General features: G+C 39.1%; 1 protein-coding gene across 5 annotated transcripts in view; it reads left to right on the top strand.

Annotated features, from left to right (window-relative positions):
- TSPAN14 (tetraspanin 14) overlaps positions 1–20607 on the top strand; it is a 55773-nt gene that overhangs the window by 8216 nt on the left and 26950 nt on the right. For 4 of the 5 annotated variants that reach the window (XR_013957269.1, XR_013957270.1, XM_080622130.1 and 1 more), the window contains exons 2-3: positions 7297–7394; positions 16555–16605. Coding sequence is in view for 3 of the 5 variants with exons in the window: in XM_080622130.1 (XP_080478256.1) it covers positions 7314–7394; positions 16555–16605 (132 nt within the window). In the remaining 2 variants the exon portion in view is untranslated. Of the gene's footprint in view, positions 1–1242; positions 1314–7296; positions 7395–16554; positions 16606–20607 lie in introns of those variants that run through there. The other variant, XM_080622131.1, reaches the window with a different exon arrangement.

Below are 20607 nucleotides of genomic sequence, written 5' to 3'. Positions count from 1 at the left end.
TTTCCCTTAAACTAGGTAAGAGATCTATGTTTTAGTTTGTGCCTTGCCGGGTGCTGCTGTATATTGGAGTGGAAAGACTTTATGTTTTCCTCATTACTTCAGTGAACCTGATGCTAGTGGAGCAGAAGTAGCATAAACCTAGTAAAGTACAGTGGATAGCTGAGTAAAATTGTTGTACTGAAAGTGTCAATAACAAAAAATATTTGCAGTTTGAATGGTCAGTAACCACCTACATTCTACAGTGTCATCAGCTTTCATTCTGACCAGTTTGTATAAAGAAAATACAGAATTTTTGGAGTTGCTTTTATTTTGAGGATTTTTTTTTTTTTTTGAGAACAAGTGAGCCAACTGTATCTTTTGGTTAAAAGTGAAATTGTTACAATGGCTATTGTCTTCTCTCACTGCTTTTTAATTGCTGTGGGAGTGTTCCCTAATTCTGCTCGCCTTTTTCAAGTCTGCCTTTAGTGTATTTGTGTTAGTTTAAGAAATCAAGGGGAGCTGAAAATGTTCCATGGGTGATAGCTTAAACAGCTCCTTGAATTACAGTTGTGCAGTGTAGAGCTTTTATGACAGATTATATATGATGTTAGTCAAGAGGGCAGCTCACAAGAGGGTAACAAATGATGCCCACATAGATTATTTTTCAGAATTTAAGATGTCAATATTATGAATGCTAGTCTTAAGTTCAGAGTACTTTTACATGGTATTTCAGATGCAGCTTATCCATGTAAAAGTAGTGGCTTGGCCAAAAGCACATGCGTAACTTCAGAGAGAGTTGTCTAGAGAACCAGAGTGGAGCTTGTCTGAATCACTGCTTACTTGTTTTGGGTTCAGGAGCACTGGTGTGTGTTCCTTAAAAAGTTTTTCCAAGTTGTGATTTGTGCTGTAGTGAATAAAGCCTGGTCACTGAAACCTGAAAATTTATAGGGATCTGCTCTGAGAGATAGTTTTGTAGACTTTGTATTGGAGCAGCATGCGCTTGAAATATTCCTCAGATACTTTGAGGACTTTGAGTCTTCAGCACACTACAAAAAGATGATGTCTTAAGAAATTGGTCTGGCTTTGCTTCTAGACTGCAGCAGAAGTAGATACCTTGTACTGGTGGTCCTGAAGAGAAGCTTGTCTTTTCTTTGCAAGGCCCCAGTCAGAGTTCCTTGAAGACACAATTGCAAAAATAAAGATGACGCTTGCAGTGAGTTCCTGAGTCATCAGAAGCGCTGCTGTCTCTGTTTCCAGGAACCTGTAAGAGCTCCTTGCCTTTGTGCTGCACCGTCTTAGTCCTTACACATGAAGATTTGATGCCCAGCACCCAGGTATCGTACTGAACATAAAGATTCCTTCAGTGATCAACTTCTCCCTGGGATGTGGAAAAAGCAGTCTGTAGATGCCTCTTAATTTCTCTATTTTCAGAAGGTCCTAAGAAAATCTCTGAACTATCCCTGGTAAGGGATGAGTCTTTCAACTCTCTCCCCTGTTCCGCCCTACCCTTGATTGAGCACCTTCAAAGAATATGACAGTTATTTTGAATGGCACCATGTTTTGAATGAATGAACTGATATCTTTTGATACAGATTTGCTGTTGATGGAGAAATGGAATTAAGTAGTCATATCACAACAAATGATAGACCAAAGCATACCTCTTCCTGCATTTTAAAAATTCTTGCTCCTTAGTTTGTTCTTCTTTTAACTTTGTTGGTTTACTTCACCAGCTTCGTATGACTTTGTGCTTTATATCGACGAATGGTGAGGAGAGCAGCTAACGACTTACCAAATGAACTTTCTTCTTTGTTTTCTCTTGCCTAAGTTTTGCCCCAGTTCCCCCAGCTTCATCCATTTCAGTGTGTTAGCTTCAAGTGTGGTGTAGCTTGTGGTGCTGGTATAGGCTGCTGGCATTGTAAGGGTGGTGCAATTTCCATGAGCATACTCAGAAGGTAGTGCTGTTTCTGGCCTCCTTGTTCTGCCACCTCTTGACTGCGCCCACCCTGGCATTTGTATGAGCTTTGGGGAGGTAGATTGGATGGCTTAAAACTCTTCTATTCTTGGCTCATGGTAAAAGATCACAGGTTTGATCAATTGTGCTACGTGATTTGCTGTATGGTTGTTTGCTCCACTGAATAGGATGATTAATGGTTGTGGATTTTAGGAGGCAACAGGGAAGGGGATCAGGACTGCATATGGTAGCAATACTAGCTGAACCTGGACAACTTACAGAAAGTCATACTGAAATTCTTTACTTCCTTGTAAAGCTAATGCTGTCTGAAGGTCAGAAGGACCTGTGGACCTAGATCTAGATATATGCATTAGTGTTCCAGTTGTTCTTGTTCTAGAATTAATATCTTATCTGTGAGGATTTCCCTGCATATCCAAGTTAGATTGTTTAATATATCACACCTTTCTGGTTTAGTACAGTGAAAATCCAATGACTATGAATATCACTGCTGTAGCATTTTGGAATTAAGGGTAGAATCTGTGGGTGTAGAAATGCTTTGGAAAAGGCAGTAGCCTCTTGATAAACAGCTGCTTTTCCTCCCCTCCCTCCGCTAAAGCTGTAAACACCAAGACAAAATCATATAGTCTACTAAAGCAGCAGTGTTCTATTTAATTTCTAAAAATTCCTGTTGTCATGAGTGGGTGATAAACTGTCAGCTGACACAATGTGACTTGCTCTGTCTGAAACAGTAGAGAAAGTTCCTAGTCTATGCTGCCTACTTTAATCTTCCAAGTGGTTTGTAGCATTGCCTAACCACAGTTATGTAGTCTGTGATGTAAGTGAAATGAAATACTGATGTAGCAGATTTCTAGACTGCTGAAAGATGCCTCCTATATTAGGAAACATGACTGGTTTTAGTATAAACACAGAGAACGTGGCTGTTTGGCCTTGAGTGGATTGCTTAGTCTGTTTATTTGTAGGGTTAGGGGAAAAAGTCAGACATGCCTACACTTTCAACTTATTATGTCAGAATGTCACTCCCATACCAATAGTGAGCATCTTCTCCATATAGTGTTTGGTGGTCCATCAAGAAGAAACAAAAGACTCGTGGTGAGGATAAGCGAAGAGAGTAAGTCAAATCTGCTCATTTAATATAAGCAGATGTTTCAGAAGGTAACATCTGTCTCTGGAGCCATGAGCTTCTTTGCAGCAAGGAACCAGTACTGGTAGTACTAGGCCCCTTGTCCCTTCAAAGCATTTAAAAAAAAAAAAAGTATATGGAAAAAAAAATAGCATTTTATTTTTCATTTTGTGAAAATACTGTGATTGATATTGACTGGGACATCTTGCCAGTTGTATGGGGTAATGGAGAGAAGTGTCTCGCAAGCTGATGTTCAGAATGGTGAGGTAGGTGGGGAATGGTGCTTATCAGTAAAGGGTGCTTTTGATGTTCTATCATGGTTTAAGCCCAGGCCGTAAATTAGAACCACGCAGTCTACTTCTCCCCCCACCCCCCCAAAGGGATGGGGAGGAGAATCTAAAGAATGTAACTCCCACGGGTTGAGATAAAAACAGTCCAGTAACTAAGGTATAACACAAATCACTACTGCTACCACCAATAATAATAATGATAAGAGAAATAACAAGGGAAGAGAATATGATACCACCCACCGGAAAAGAGCCTGACAGAAAAGAGGACGTGCCCTTCTGGGTAGCTCCCAGTTACATCCCCCGGCATGACGTGCTGTGGTATGGAATACCTCTTTGGCTAGTTTGGGTCAGGTGTCCTGTCCCAGCTTCCTCCCACCTTCTCCTCCTCCCTGGCAGAGCATGAGACTCACAAAGTCCTTGGTCAGTCTAAACATCGGTGTTATCAGCCGTGTTCCCAGGCCGAAAGTCAAAAACACAGTGCTGCACCAGCTACTAAGAAGGAGAAAAACTGACTGCTGCTGCTGAACCCAGGACATGTTCTTAATTCCTGGGAATAGTTTCACTGAAGCTGGGACTTGGAACAATTGGATCTGAATCCCAGTGCCAGGGAGGGCAACCTAACAAAAAGTAAAACTTTGGGGTGTGTTTGTATTTTAGGTCCTGAAATGGTATGCTTGTCTTTCTATCTCATATTACGTTTTAAGCCTCTTTGTCTAGTAGAACTCAATTTTTATGGAATTTAATGATATGCTAGTTACATGCCACCTGCTGTCTCCTCTTTTGTAGTGGTAGCAGCAGCAAAAGCAATGTTTCTTATTAGTAGTATGTGCATTTTACAGTTAGCGCCTCTGTCTTTTGCCGGGGTCCTGATTTTCACATGGAGGGAGGCAGGCAGAACAGTGATGAAGACATTTGTGTGCCTGTATCCAGAGAATGTCTGTCCTGGGTTCAGCAGTAGCAGTCATTTTTCTCCTCCTTAGTAGCTGGTGCAGTGCTGTGTTTTGACTTTCAGCCTGGGAACAACACTGACAATGTGCTTGCTCTGGCAGCCAGTATATTGCTGTAACACAGATTTAAACTGATGCAAATGGAGTCTTGGACTTTGCTCAGATTAGTGGGGTTCTGCTATTGTCTGTAGTGTCTCCTTTTTTTCCCCCTTTTCCCCAGACCCATCTGACTTACTGACTTGAATAAGTGTATGACTACTGAGTACTGAAATAAAAACTTCCATCTGGGGCTAGAGGCTGAGATGAGGTTAGAAAAGCCAAGTGTTTGTTCCTTCTCTTGTGTTCTCTCAGCTGCAGGCTTAGAAAAACAGGAGAGTAGTGTTTAAGTAAGTTTTCTTTACTATGTCTTTTAATAATAAGATTTCAAAACGTTGTCTGTGAAGTTAGATGGGTTGGAAGGGTCAGTAACTAAAGCTGAACGAGGGCATGAGGAAACAAAACTGTCTACTTACAGGAATGTATATTGCAAAACTCAGCTTATGTGACTGGTCACATCTAGGGAAGTCCTGTCTAGTCACTGCTTGTGCTGCTATAAAGTACAATTTTGTTTTTTTTAACAAAGATTAAGTGCTTTTTTGCTATAAATGAACTGCGAGCATTAGAACGTATTTATAAGGTGAAGTTTTGGAAGGCAAAAAGATTTGTTTTCTGTATTTGATCAAAACTGTATGGAAATCAATGTCTAACTAGCATGATCATGCTCAGGTGTTAATTCTGAATGTTCACACTCTCTAGCCTGGCAAATTTTGCAGGTATTGTTTCTGTAAGAATGCACAATATATACTTTATTTTTTCTCCAGACTTTGCTGTTTCTATGAAACCCACCAAGTGGTTCATTCTGTGTGTACAGTCCCTTTACTGGGACTGTTGGAAAATAAAAAAAAGCTTTAGTTCTGACTTAATTCAGTTTTACTCCAACTTGTATAGAATTTTTTACTCCATCTTGTATGGCATCAGGTGGAGTAATTCCTTCTTTTAATGATTTTTCATGCTGCTTTTGTGTCTGTCCAGATGCACTGGTCTACCTGTCTTAAGCAACCTGTGTAGGTAACATATGGCTGAAGGCTATTTAGGTGATGTCTGGTTTTATTATATACAAATCAATCTACTTCATGTCAAGTGGATCAGTATGACTTGTATAACACCTACCAACTTTTAATATGATCTGAAAATTCCTCTTGTGCACATGCAAGCCATTTTAGCCAAAAAAAAAAAAGGCAAAAATTATTCTTTGTCCATGTGTCTTGCAATCCTACTTTGGTGAAGTCACATGATTTTCTGATAGAGTATTCTACAGTTTTAAGTAGTTATGGAGAAAACTACCAAAATCTATCCTCTTTAGCTTTTTCTGCATGGTCTCTGCATTTCTGAAAACTATTTTCATTTGTTGGGCAGCAAAGAAACTTCCTGGCTGGGCTTGAAGAGGGACAGGGAATGTGTCTGGACCAAGGAAGGACTCTCAGTCTGTTTCCAGGTGGAAGCTAATCCTTGCATTGGGTGACCTCTGGAAGGAAAATCAGAATCTGTTTGGATTTAGGAGTTCGTAGTCTCATGGGCTGGAGGTGTCTGTTGTGTGTCCTTGATCTGTTTGTGTGTGTGTGGTTTTAGCTTCAGGGGAGAAAAAGTTTGAGACAAGGCTTGAAATACTTGTGTTGAGATTTCAGAAAACAAGCTCCTCCAGTAAGGCAGTGATTGTAGTACTCCATAATTGTCCTGGAAAGCAATTGGTATTTCACTTACAATAAAGAGCTTGCTTTAGCTTTTATTGAAGGGGATTCTTAAAGCTGACAGGTATTTGCTTCTGTTCTTTCTTTCTGTGGTGGTGGTGTTTTTACACCCAGGTGCAGGCTGTCTTCAAAAAAAAAAATGTGGTGGTGATCTTCAGTTCTGTATTCCATGGTGCTTGGTTTCAGACACTGCTGAATAGGCGTGGTTTCTGCATGCTGTCTGTGAATGTCCAGGCCAGCATAGTCCTTGAAGCCTTTTCCTTAGTTATGAGGTGTATAAAAACTCTGTATGCTTGCTTTTCTGTCACAAGTTTTTCACTGACATTTTATGCGAGGAAAACATTTACTTCAAGGTGAGTGTAGGGTTGAAATATGGAACTGGTTTTTGTCTGTCTTAAGCAGTACTTCTGTGGTCAGCTCTCTGGAATGCAAGAGCTGTGGAGTGCTTTGTCTTCCCTGCTCCAGCTCTCAGTTTAACAGCTTATCTTCTGTTCTTTTGTTCCTACACATGGCATTTCTGCAGAGGTGGTTTAGTTATGATACTCTGAAAAGCTGAAGTTCTCTGAAATATTTGAGCAACAGTTGCTATTGAACCTTATCTCTGCTGAATGTACAAAAACACAGAAAACAAACTGCAGAGCAGACCAGCTTTTTAATGTTTGTGAGAATAAGACTTCTTATGGGATACTGATTTGGTAAAGAAATGTTAAAGTGTGGAAAAGATAGAGTACAACTGCTTATTGTATTTAACAGTCTGTAGACATTGAGGTTTTCCAGGTAACGACTTCTAACATCATACTAGCTGGGTGGATGTGTGATCCACAGGGTATGTGTTTACACTTTTGTGTAAGTCCAAGCAGCTGTCTGTATAAGTAAAATGGTTTTGAAGGAGTGAGAAAACAGATGAATGTCAACTTGCTGATGCAGACCTTCTAGGCTAATTGTATAGCTAGTTTCCTTTTTGGGTGTCCTTTCCTGTTACCACATCAGGGTGCTTAAAGAGTATAGGGTTATTAAGCAACAAATACTTAGGGGGAGTTAAGAGTCAGCAGAAGTTTCTGAGCTGACTTTTAACATACCGCTGAATGTCATACGGTGCATGTTACTATAGTCACTTTCTCAATAAGAGATCTAGAAAAAGATTCTTTATTCTTAAAACATTTCACTGCCTAATTATTCTCATTCTCTCTATTATGTGCAGACGCTGTGCTATAGAAAATGCACTATTACCGATATTCTAATGCAGAAGTCAGCTGTTGGTACAAATACCTTCTCTTCAGCTACAACATTGTCTTCTGGGTGAGTACAAAATGTAGAGACTGAAATAGTTTAGGCATACCTCAGTTTTACTAACTTCCTTCATCTGTTCAAGAGGCTGAAATAATTACCTGAAAGGAAATTCGTGTATGGTATGTCCTGAGTGTTTTGGAATTGAGAAGCCTATCCCATGTAATCTTTCCTTTCATTGCCCTTTCCTCCTGTCTTGCCTTCTGAGTGAAGATAAAGGAGAGAAGCAGGTAAAAAGATAAAATTGTGTTGGTTTGGTTGGTTGGTTGGTTTTTTGTGTGTGTTTTTTTAGCAGAAAGGAAATATTTGCTTAAAGGATTTTTCAGAAGAAAATAGTATAGTCTCTACTGTTGCTGACAAGGACTCTATCTTTTGAAAGATGGAGGCTATTCAACACTGGTTGTGTTTGGGCAAAGGTTAAAGCTACCTTACTTAAGTGGTACATTGAGTTGCTTCCCTGTTAAGAGAAGTCTCTTCTAATATCTCCTTTCAGATCATCTTTGATCTCTGTGTTTGAGTGGTGTGGCTTAAATACACTGCAGAAGAGAAGAAGTGAACTGCTCCAGAGATGTGTCAACTTGCTGGCATTGCAAAATAGTCAAGATTTTAAATGTCATGCTCCGTGGGCAGCAAAGTTTTCTGATACACTCTTGAAATACTTAGCTAGGGACTAGCGTGCCTATAATGCTTGTTTAGAATTGTGAATGTAAAAAGGGTGAAAAAGCAGGTGTGTGGTTTTAGATGTGTATGATGATCAAAATCACTGAAGCACCTGACTGCCATGGAAAAGAAGGCTATTATTCAAAGGTTAGTGCATAGTGTTGCATTAAAAATAGTTAATATGTCTGTGAAGTCATGGAAACTGCAGGCATGGAAGGGCATGGGTAGTCATGAAGAAATGCAGATCTGGTGATTTGCTTGGTGCTAACATCTTAGATTAATGTTCTGACTCAGAGTTGAAATATTTCTTAGTATGTATAGCTCTTCTAAAAATGTTTAGATTTTTTTCGAAGCTGAAAGGATCAGATAGTAAGAATAAAAGTATGGCATGTGACTGAAGCAACTTCTTAAAGTTAAGAGTAAAAATTAATCCTGATTCTGATTTGTCTAAGTAGACATGCTAGAGAGAATTATATTTATTCTATTTGTTTATTGTGATTCCTTAAACCATGTCAGCTTTTTACTACCTGAAGTTTAAGATGTACAGAATTACTACCCAAATCGGTGTTTAACTTCAGTAAAAAATGGGATTTAGTATCTGAACATAAATTGCGGATTCTTGTTTGTATTTGTCAGCAATGACTTTGTATTTGCTTGATTTACCCACATAAATTTCTGGTAAACTAGATTGGTGATTCTGCACATTTTGTCTGCTTTGGTAGTTTTTAAGGTAGAAAATAAGGGTTTTTTTGAAAGCTGCATGTATTATGGACAAAAATCTGAATTAATTTAGAATCACGAAAAGACTAGGTTTGTTCCAAATGGAAGGCCAGGTTGGATGAGGCTTTGAGCAACTGGTCAAGTAGAAGGTGTCCCTGCCCATGGCAGGGGAGTTGGAACTAGATGATCAATAAGGTTCCTTTCAACTCAAACCGTTTTGTGATTCTGTGAACTTCTGGGGGTCCTCTTGCCCAATTTTCTGTTGAAAGCAGGACCTATAGGGTAAGAAATAACTGCTCAAAGAGAAGAGCTGGGAGTTTTATGAGCTGCTTACTCATTGATCTTTTGCGGCCCTCAGCCTAATAAAAATGCTGGAAGGCCAGGTAATGCTGGGACGGCATTGTTTGGTATGGTGGTTGAAAACCATGGAAGTTTTCTGTTACTGCACCACCCTTTGTTTACTAGTGTAGTGTCTTGACATGGTATTGCATCAGTAAGCCACAGGGGTATTTATCCTTGTGTAGGTAACAGGGCAGGAAAGATGTGTGTGGTTTGAGTAGAGACTTTTTTTCCAGGAAGGGTTGATTTGCCACAATGTTGCCTAAGTGCAAATGTTTGTCAGTGATGTCTTTTTCCCACTAGCAATTGAGGATTCCCAGCATGGCCTTGTTTCAAAAAGTGTGTGCTCAAAGGCTACCGCCTCTGTAGTTACTTTTCTTCTGTATATAGTACAACTCCTATGTAACTGTAGTGAAGTGTGATGCAATGAGGAATAATATTAGTCACGCTGCTCTGGTTTTCAGATAAATCACTTTGTAACTGGGTAGGTGCTCTTCAGCAGGTAGCGTGGGTTATGTGAGGAATTGATTTGCTCTTGTATTCATGAATGTATTAGAATTGTTCTAGACCTCTGCTTACTTTCTAGTGAGTGTCTTGTGAAGTGGGGTCTGTTGCTGTTTCTGATGGGTAAACAACCTTTGAAAACCTGATTTATTTTTTTTTTCTGAAAGGCCTTTGGCTCTGCTTTTTCACAGGAATTTGTTTTGTCTCTTTCTATTTTATTTTTATTCCCTGCACAGTCATATTTCACTTCTTTCAAACTAATTTTTTATGTGTTCTCTTGAAATCAGTGACTACAATCCACAGATTTTTTTCTATTTGTTAAAGAATCTTTTTTAAAAAGATGCAGAAAAATTGAGGAGAATTTGAAATACAGTTCGTGCATTTCAGCTGATCTGTTGGCTGGAGAAATTGGTTTTGTGAACAGGTACTATTTTTTGGTACCTTGCTCAGCAAATGTTCTGGGGCTTTGTTGTGGTTTAAACCCAGCCAGCAACTAAGTACCATGCTGCTGCTGGCTCACACCCTCCTCTCATTGCCTCACTAAAATATCAGTGTTATCAGCATTATTCTCAGACTAAAGCAGAAACACAGCACTGTACTAGCTACTAGGAAGAAAATTAACTCTATCCCAGCCAAAACCAGGACAGGCTTCTGAGAAGTTTTTGGCTTGACCTAGTAAACTATGTGCAGCTGCAGCTCTTACGGTAAAAGTTCGGTACCTTCAGTTGTAGAACAAGCTGTGTAAATGTTGAGTGGGAGGGTAGACACTCCTGTAGGCAATGCATGAATCATTGAGCTGAACGAGTGATTCAGGAGCCTATGACATCCTGCTGGCTGGGATGACTAGTCTAATGATCTCTTTAATTGGACAAATCCATCATGTGTAGAACGAAGTAAATTTTCTGTGTGCCTTAAGAATGGAAGGACTACAAAACCAGAAGGGAAATGTAAACATGACTGGAAAAAAGCAGGAGTAAAGGAGGGAGTATTGGTCCTGAGTCACTTTTCTTGGCTTGCAAGACAGGTACCTGTGGGAACTTGTTTTGTGAGTGTTAGTGTGGCTGCTATATAATGGGTATGAGGGATAGCATTTAGGTAGGTGAGCAGACAGCCTCTTGCCTATTTAAGCTGTTACTGGAGATATGATGATAGCTCACTTTTGTCTCAACTCATGACACAGTTTAGTCACAAACTAGGTAATTTGCATGTAAATAAAGTTGCAGTTGTTCGTCCCTCATGCTTGCTAAAGATGCATGTTGACTTCCTCATTGTAGTTCTAAAGATAGTATCAGTGACTATACATTTTAAAGTGGATAGTTTACAGTATATTTTTAGTGGGTTGTTGATTACTTCAGTTTGTATCATTTATCAAATACAGTTCACATGGACTGGGCTTGCACAAAATATTGAATTACGAGGACAAATATGACTTAATAATGACAAACTCACAGTTTAATCAGCCTTTAGAAACCTGTAATTTTTTTTTTATAAGGTTTGTTGGGTTTGGTTTGTTGTTTTTTTTTTTTTTTCCACATAAGTAACTTCTCAATAGAAGGTTCAGTTCTGATGTCTTCGAGTTAGTTGTATACAACTGGCTTGCAAAATCACTTTTCTCTTCTTTGTGCTTGGCTTTCCTTTGTGAGAAAGGGAATGGAGGTCATAGGAAGGCTGTTGTCTTCCTAGGCGTGATTTTAATGTGGGATTGCTTTATTCTCTTCTTGCCTTTTAACCATGCTAATAAGATTTAACTCTCCAAGTACACTTGTTCTAATGAGTAGTGATGAGGCAGTATTGAAGCCATTAAGACAGCCCTTCAGGGAGTGCTCAGTTGTTTAAGTGAAATTGCCTTATTACAGCAAGACTGGACCTCCTTTTGAGTTTTTAAAGCTTTCCCCCTCCCCAAATAGCTTCATTTGCCATTATAAAATTAAAAGGCCACAGTAATAAAAGGTGAAGAGCTTGGTTCTGGCACCTTTCTGTTCCAAGTCATTTTGCAATTGAGTGAGTTCTGTGAAAGCCCCAGTGGAGGGAGGAGGCAGGGGTGGATAAATGACCCCAGAGGGAGTGCAAGTCTTGGGGTGCAGCACTATTCTTATGCCTTCCAGCCTGAGAATTCTTGAGAAGACCTTGGGAAGGAAAGGCACTCCCTCAGTCATCTGCCTCTCATGCTTGCTGCTTTGTCTCCAGTTGAAGGATTTTTTTGAGTAGTCCAAGAATGGCATTTTGGCCACGATATGGCTATTTCAGCAAAGCATTGCATGTGTGCTCTGCCAAAGCTTTTTAGGTTGCATATGAGCTCACTGTCTCTCAGATGAATTTAAAGGAAAGCATAAAATAGCTTTTATTTGCTGTCATCTTGATTTTATCTTCTGATGCTTTGTAGCTTTGTTTGTAGCTCTTAAAGTGGTTTGGAGGAAAAAAATTTTTTTTTTCCCCTCATCCTATAGAAGCTGTGGCATTTTTGCTCTGAACATGAAAGGCAAAAATTCTCTTAAGTCGGAAAAGAATGCCGAGTTTGTTTTTGCAAAGTAGGAGAAGACCGAGGGTAGCATAAGATTTTCTTGGCTCTTGCAGTTTATGTTGTTTCTCAGGACCATCTAAAACAGCAAGGCTGTGCAGGAAGAGGAAAGAATCCACCACCAGGTGGTTTCCTGACCCTGAGAGGAAAAGTCTTGGAAGAGACAAGGGTAGGAAGGAAGGAAGGCTGTAGGCTGCTGTTTGCTCCAGCATAGGTGGAGCTACAGAATAAAACAGGATTGTCCAGGGTGTGGAAGAAGTGTTCTCTGTGAGAGAGTAACATTTTGTGCTTACAAAAAGTGAGTGCAATAGGAATGCATTCCCATTGTTTCTAATAAGACCATGAGGCAGGCTGTTCAAAAATCAGTTTATGTGCAAGGGTTGTCTTGCAGGAATTATGTTTGCTGCAATCAAGATTTGAGAAACAAATTAGATCTGTTTTCTCAGTTAGTAGGGTGATTCTTAATAGCATAGACAAAGAAATTCAAAGTGTGGTTGGGAACGGATAATGCTTAAGTTGTCCTTGTACATGGTGTCTGTGAGTGGTTTCAGTGTTGTACATCTCCTGAGCCAAGGCTACAGCTCAATGTGATATGTTAATAATGTGGATTTTTCAGTTCTAAAGCAGTAAATAACCAAATGCTGCTTAATTTTCTGTTCCAAGGGGTATAGCTGAGCTGCTTTGTATGTGCTTCCACCTAATCTTTGATGCAGTATGTGGTTTAAATGACTCCATGGCACAGAATTGAATTGGGTAGTCTAGTTTGTTCTTGCTCACATATCCAGATTCTAGTGAAAGGCTAATTCCAAAATGCTTCTCTTGAAATAGAGCTGGCTTGCTCACTTTCACCCTGGGAACACATGTGGTTAGCATTGCTACTTCTCAGCTGCCTATTCTCCCATTCATGTGGCCAGTTAGTTCAGTGAGCTGATGAAGGTTGAAACTTTCCTTTCAGTTCAGTCTGGATCAGTTCCCTTGTCTGCGGCATAGCAGTTAGTGGAACACCTCTCTGCAAGAGTGGTAAAGAGAGGGTATTTTCCTAGTACTAATTCTCTGTAGAACTCTGTATTGAGCATGCTCAATCACACTAACTTCTGAGGTAGTTTTATCACCATTGTGTGTTTTACGGTAGTTTCCAATGAGATATTTTACAGTATCTTGTAATTGGCATTTCAAGCAATCTCATTCAGTTAAATAACTACCATCTTACTTCCTTGAAAATTAGTTGTCTTGGTAATTGCGCCTGTAAAGCTGATGGCTTTGTTTCTTCTGCAAGTACATCATACTTCACTGTTTTTTTGCTAAAGAAACCTAATGTATGTGATTTGCTTCTAGTTGTGTTTCTAGTGAGATTTATGAATCGCTTAGGTGAATTAAGTTACAGATTTTTCCATGTTGATTCTATAAGACTAAGTTGATTTTTCTGCTAATAACTGTTTTACTTATAGGTAATATGCATGTGTGCCCATGGAAATAACTTTGCAAAAATAGTGCAACTTTGTGAAACTGAACATTTAATAAAACATGAGTTTGTATTCAGAGTTGATAATGAAGCATGCTAGTGAAAAATCTACTTAGTCTATTACAATTTAAGACAGTAATTGTAATGAAAGGCAACCAGTCTGAAGAGGACACCTTATTTATATATTCAATAGCACATTATTAGTGTTACAGTAACAGTAGTTTGTATACTGAGTGTGGAAGTCTTCCCAATTTTCCCCCTCATTTCTTAAGAAAAAGTTCCCAAAGATCCAGCTGTGTCTACTGTGTAATTTACCTTGATTACTGCAAATTATGCCAACTGTCTTCACCTGTGTCTCAGCATTTCTGGAGCATTGAGAATGAGAAAGGGTGAAGGATGCCTTGATTGCATTCGCTGTAAAACTTGATGACATACAAGTTGTGAGTATAGATTTTTTTTTTATTATTATTATTTTTTTATTGCCTCTTCATCTGTAAAGATGAAGTTAAGATTTAGGGGTAAGATTTAGGGGTTAAGATTTAGGGGTAATCTGGGTCAATATTCTGTTTATATACATGTGGGGTTTTTTTAATAATATTTTTAAAGCTGTGCTTTGATCCAAATCATTACTCTAAATATTCTTAGCTATTTAGAGTCTGAGATGAGTAGTTATTATCCTGTTGCGTATTAAGCAGTATCTGGAAATCTAACTTATTTAGTACTTCTTTGCCCCATTGTAACTCTTTACATCTATTAGTAGTTGATTTGATTGGTTAATCCATGTGATTAAGCCCTAAAATATGGCATATAATACTTCATGCCTAGATGGAAGTGTCAGATCATTTGAGTAATTTTTACTGAATGACATGAATGACAGAGACCTTTTAGGCTTTTTTTCCCCCCACTTCCCCCAGCAGAGTGAACCCAGAACAACTTATTTTGCCCTGGCTGCAATTTAGGGTCAGTAGGTAGTGAACCCAGTAGTACTTAAAATCTACACATATTTTCTTGTGTGACTGTGAGACAGTCTTATTTTTTCTTTTTGCCTGTGCTGTGGGGAATTGCCTTTGATGCTTATTTAGTTCATAGGAGAGAGGAAAGGGCCCCCTTTTCAAGGCAGTTTTTCATTTGTTGGGCTTTACTTGTCAATATATGTAAGGCTGGGTGGGTGGGGGTGGCAACCTCAGTCGTTTATATAGCATCATTTAGGTTGGAAAAGGCATTAACCTAACACTGCCAATTCCACCACTAAGCCATGTCCCTAAGTGCTTCATCTGCATGCCTGTCTTTTAAATACCTCTAGGGATGGTGACTCAACCACTTCCCTGGGCAGCTGATTCCAATACTTGACAACACTTTTGGTGAAGAAATTTGTCCTAGTACTCAATCTAAACTTCCCCTGGAGCAACTTGAGGCTATTTGCTCTCATCCTATAGTTTGTTACTTAGGAGAAGAGACCAGCCACCTCCTCATCCATCCTCCTTTCAGGTGGTTGTAGGGAGTGATAATGTCTCCCTTCAGCCTCTTTTTCTCCAGACTAAACAAACCCTAGTTCCTTCCGCTGTTCCTCACAGAACTTGTTCTCTAGACCCTTCACCAGCTTCCTTGTTCTTTGGACACATTTCAGCACCTCAGTGTCTTTTAAGGTTACATAGACATAGCGATATGTTGCTTGCTATATTGTGTACCTGCAATTTGTAGCCACAGTTACATAGTTACTGCATGTTGGGCTGGCACAAAGAGACCCTCTTAAAACAATGAGGAACTCATTCATGGGCACAACCACATCTTGGTTGTGTTTGAAGGATCAAAGGAGAATATCCAGGATTGGTGGCACCAAAAGGATGAGTTATTTGACAGCTTGGTGAAGTGACCCTTCAATTACCTAACTTGGCAAAAGAACTAACTTTTAAGGTGTCCTGAAGTGAACTGCCTTCATTATAATGTTAAAAATCACAACCACAGGTCAAAAAGACCCTGGCCCAGGTGACAACCCTTCACCTGAGTATTCCTGAGTAGCTAGAGACAACAACACAGCAAATATTAATTATATGTAAATTACAACCAGTCATTGTAACTAGGAGTTTACTGCCTTATAACTTTCGTGTATAAATATAACGAAGAAAGCTTGCATTGGAGTGCTTGATTTGCGGAACAGTCCACTGAACACCCAGGCCTGAATAAACAATAGCTCTCCTGAGCGCATGGAACTGATTTACTGCACGCTGAGCACGAATCCGCTTTTCAGACAACAATAGCAGGGTAGAACGCCATTTTAAATAATGAGGGGGAGCTGCCCTCCGTTTGCAGAGAGGTCATTTTAGTTTGAAGATTGAAATGCCAGTGATTGTTGAAATGCCTGACAGTGGAGAAAAAAAAGATTAGAACAAGGATCTCATGCTTCATTTGGATTAATATAATTCATAAATATTTATTGTACAAACATTTGGTGTAGGGTATGTACATTGTCAGATTTGCTGCTTATTAGAAATAAGTGGATGGACCATTATTTCAGCCTAATTCAAAAGGGCTTTAAACAAACCATATCTAATTAGAGAAGGGGCTAATACAGTGAGCCTTGATAAGTTTTGAGGAGCCAAGCATGGCTACTGCCTGGGAGTGGCACTGTAAAATGACTAGGGAATAACCTCAAAATGCATTAAATATTCTGAAATCTTCTGTGCAAGCAAAAGGTTTAGAGCAGGTCACTGGGACAAGGATAATTCCTCCTTGTACGCTGCTATGTGAAATTGTTAATTTAGTCCTGTGTGCTTCTTGAGTAATCATGAATAATCAAATTGAAATACTTTTAAAAAGTAGATTATGTAATGCAAGAATGCTATGGAATAAATTACTGTTGTCTGAGATTACAGGCAATACTTGCTTTACTTTAGCAACAGTGCGAGTGCCTAAGTGTTTTGAGAATGTGTTGATTATTGTATCTAATTATTTTTTTCTTTTTGTTTTAGCTAGCTGGGGTGGCCTTCCTTGCAGCTGGTCTGTGGGCGTGGAGTGAAAAGGTAAGGGTAGAAATGACTGATCTTACTTTGGTGGCTGCCCTCTCCTACCTCTGCCCCCGTAAAACTACTTCCGCAGGAAGCAGCAGAGATCGAATGTAGCATCTGAGCTCAAGACCATGTTTGAATGATCTAAACTGAGTTTAGTTGGAGTTTTATTCTTGATCAGGTGTTAAACAGTGACCTTTGATGTTTAGACCTTTTTTGTAAACTTTTAAAGAGCAGGATGCTTGGGAGAACTTAATTTTTACGATTAGTCCTTACAAACTGGTTCTCTTTTGAAAGCATGCTTTCTAAAATACAATTCTCTACCCACCTCTTTTTGCTACAAACAAGAAGCATTTAGGAGAAATATAAAAGTTAACTGATCCTGATTTAAAAAAAACTTCCAACTAAACAAAAATCAAACAAAAAAACCTTGAACACAGGCACACATCTTTGGGACTATCATTCTGAAGTATTCCAGTCTTCAGGCCATCTACTGTCTTCCTCTTGGAACTTCCTATGGTGTTGCTTAAGTTACTGTGTCTCTATGTAGAGGATTGTCCTGGGTTCAGCAGCGGCAGTCACTTTTTCTCCTTCTTAGTAGCTGGTGCAGCGCTGTGGTTTTGACTTTCGGCCTGTGAATAATACTGATAAAGCCAATGTTTTCAGTTGCTGGTCAGAATGTTTACTCTGACCAAGGACTTTGTGAGTCTCATGCTCTGCCAGGGAGGAGGGGAAGCCAGGAGGAAGCAGGGACAGGACACCTGACCCAAACTAGCCGAAGAGGTATTCCATACCACAGCACATCATGCCCAGGATGTAACTGAGAGTTCCTGGAAGGGCTGGATCACTGCGGTGTGGGGGCGAGATATTGGTCGGTGAGGTGTTGTATGATGGTAGCAGTAGTGATTTGTGTTATACCTTAGTTATTAAACTGTTCTTATCTCAGCCCATGGGAGTTGCATTCTTTCGATTCTCCTCCCCGTTCCTCCAGGAGCGGGGGAAGAAAGGGTGGGGGGGAAAGTAGACTGCATAGTTCTAATTTACAGCCTGGGTTTAAACCACGACAAGGATCAAACCTGGGGAACATGATCTAACTAAATAAGGCTTTTATATTTGTCAAAGGTTTCTTCTAGTGAATGACTTCCTCAGAGGAAGTCTGTTGTGAGCATGTACCTACAGAGATCTCCTGTTAGAAAGAAATGGTGTAGGTATGGAAATGAATGGTTCACTCCCTTGTTATGAATGTAGAAGCATGGTTTTAATGTGACTGCAAGCAGTAGGAAAAAGTGACAGTTACCAGCAGATTTACTGATCTTGAATCTTAATCAGCAGTGGAAAGCAGGTGCCCTCACTTGTACTGCTGGGTAGGAAAGGAAGAGTTTAATTACCATTGTGGTGTAATATTTCCTTAATCAGAGTGCTTATACACAGCAGCTACCCACATACAACAGTGAGACTCTGGGATTCCACATACAGAAAGGTTCTAGGATTCTTCCACTTTTTGGAAGTGAAAGAGTTTTATGATGATCTTAATGCTGAGGTATGTATTCTTCTTCTCCCCACTCCCTATGTGTGTGCAGACATTCTTACAACTAAGTGATGTGACTGATATATAGTAAGCAGCCTATCTCCACTCAAATGCATTTATCTCTTAGCCTGTTGTTATAAAAGGATTTTATTTACAGTCCTTTAGAGAGAGTGTTAATCTTGTCTTGAATTTGTATTCTCTGAAGTTCAGACATCATCTCTGTTCTGTGAAGAAGCACATAGGGTATATGTGGTTGAAATGACTAGCTCACAGCTACTTCTGTTTGAAAAGGGACTTTATGGTACACTGAAGATACTAAAAGGCAAGAACAGATTCTTTCTGTCTTTATTGCTTAAATTTTGCATGAACTATTTCTGTTTTCTGTTCTAACTTGCAAATAGGTACTTCAAAGCTTTTCCTGTGGTTTTGGACTTCTGAATGGCTTGAAAAATCTGTACATGTCTGTTGTTCTTTGTGATGTGGACAGTCTTTCGTACTAGTTAATGTTCTTCAGTCATAGTGTCTATATGATCTGTTTGTTTACAGATAAATACTTGGTGAACAATAGATAGGAATTGAGAGAAAAACATTCCAGAAGCTGTGCTGCAGCAGTAAACTGAAAGATAAATTACAGGTGGTGGAAAAGTTTTGAACATCCTGTCTCTTAAATGCAACATGAAGTACATTGGGTCCCATAACTTCTCTGGTTTTTCTTTTTCCATGAAGATTGTGTTATAATGAGTTATTATAATGTTATAATGTTGTGACAATCAACATCCAGTTTACAGAACTTCTTTATAAGAAATCAGCTCTGTCCTTGTCCGATGTATTTTATGGTTTCCATACTATTGTATCTCAAAACAGTAACTGGTTTGGTGTCTGTTAATGGGATGTATTAGAGATGTTTTATTTGAAGACAATCCATGTTTGCCCTCTGTTGGCAACACACGTCAGTTGAGATGGTGGCATAATGCTTACAAATATTAAAAAAGAGGAAAACAAATTAAGCATGTACAGTTGAACTCTTAATTCACTGTTCCAGGTGACTGAAAGGAACACTTAAAGGCTGAGTTTTATTCTTGGATTTTTTGACAGTGACTTCAGGTATCAAACTTGATTCCTGTATACCTGTAGGAAATGGAAGTGCTGTTTTAAAGGGCAGTCTGGGCCTCAAAGAGCTTTTACCATCCTGCAGATGGCACAGGCAGAAGCATCCTTAGAGAGATGAGTGCGGTGGAATGAGATAGTGCCCTGAATTAATTCTCTTGTTTACTTCCTTCCTTCAGGATTTTTCACTTAGCATCTTCTGTTGGGCAAAAAGCACCCCACAACCTTCTTTGCAAAAGAGAATGTTGTAAACATCAAACATGAACATGAAGAAACTGCTGTGAACTCAGCAACATCTGAGGGTGAATAACAGAGCCCAGTTCCTGCCAACTGTTCTTCCTAAAATGTTTTGATCAGAGGAGGTTTTCTTCCAAAAAATGTTGCTTGAGCAAGTGAGATTGTCTGAAAAAAAGCTGCTGTTTGTGTTGGAAAGGAGATGGCTGGAAATAGTTGTGAAAGTTTCAATATCCTGGTCACAGTGTTTGGTTTCATAGTGTATGGGTTCTACAAAGACATTGGCCTAGCTAATCTTGGCATGTCTTCCTTGATTTTTGGGTTCTGAGACAAGGTTTCATTAGGTAGGACTCTCACAATTAACCCAGAAGACCAAGTTTTGTAGTTATCTGTTGATAGTTGTGTTACAGTTTGTAAGAATGGAAATGTGTTATTGGTGACAGTAACTAGAAAGGTCTTCGCTTCCCAAGACTTTGAATGCTGTGATATCTATAAAATGTGACCAATTTTTAATAGGCCGTTTCAACTGTTAGTCAGCAGCTATTGCAAGGCAATTCTAAATCCTACAGTTCAATTTTTATTTATTTATTTTCATCCTTTCAACCAGTTTTGATAAAAACAACCTTATTGTCTTGCTGTTGCCAAATCAACAGCTCTAATGAGATCTTTTATAGAACAAATTCTGAAAGAAGGTGAATTCCTATGTATCACTGCAGTACTGTAAATCAGTGTGTTTTCATCAGGGAAGTTTCTCCATGTGCACATTTTATTCTAGTGCTGTATTTTGAAGACATTATTTTTAGTAAGTAAGTATTGAAATAGAAAGTAACTCGGGTTTTTCCAAGGTATTCTCTTAGCATGTATGTTCTTTGAACTTAACTCATGCTACTCAGGTATTTGTGCTAGGTAAGAGTTTACATTCTCTTGGTGGAATTAAACTGCTTATATGAATTACTTTGAGTCTTACTGATATCTTTCTCTTACTCTGAACAAAATCAGCTTTGGAATATACTTTATTAAAAAAAAAGATAGTAGACCTGTAATGATGGGATATTATACTGTGTGTTTTGTTATTTCTCCATTTGAAAGGGAAAGTATTTCCTTATTAAATGTTCTATATATTGCTGATGAGTATATGACAAAAACTT

The sequence above is a fragment of the Psittacula echo genome (assembly GCF_963264785.1).
Source record: "Psittacula echo genome assembly, chromosome: 6".
NCBI lineage: Eukaryota > Metazoa > Chordata > Aves > Psittaciformes > Psittacidae > Psittacula > Psittacula echo.
The sequence above is the reverse complement of the archived record's forward strand: the minus strand, read 5'-3'. Positions and strand labels throughout refer to the sequence as shown.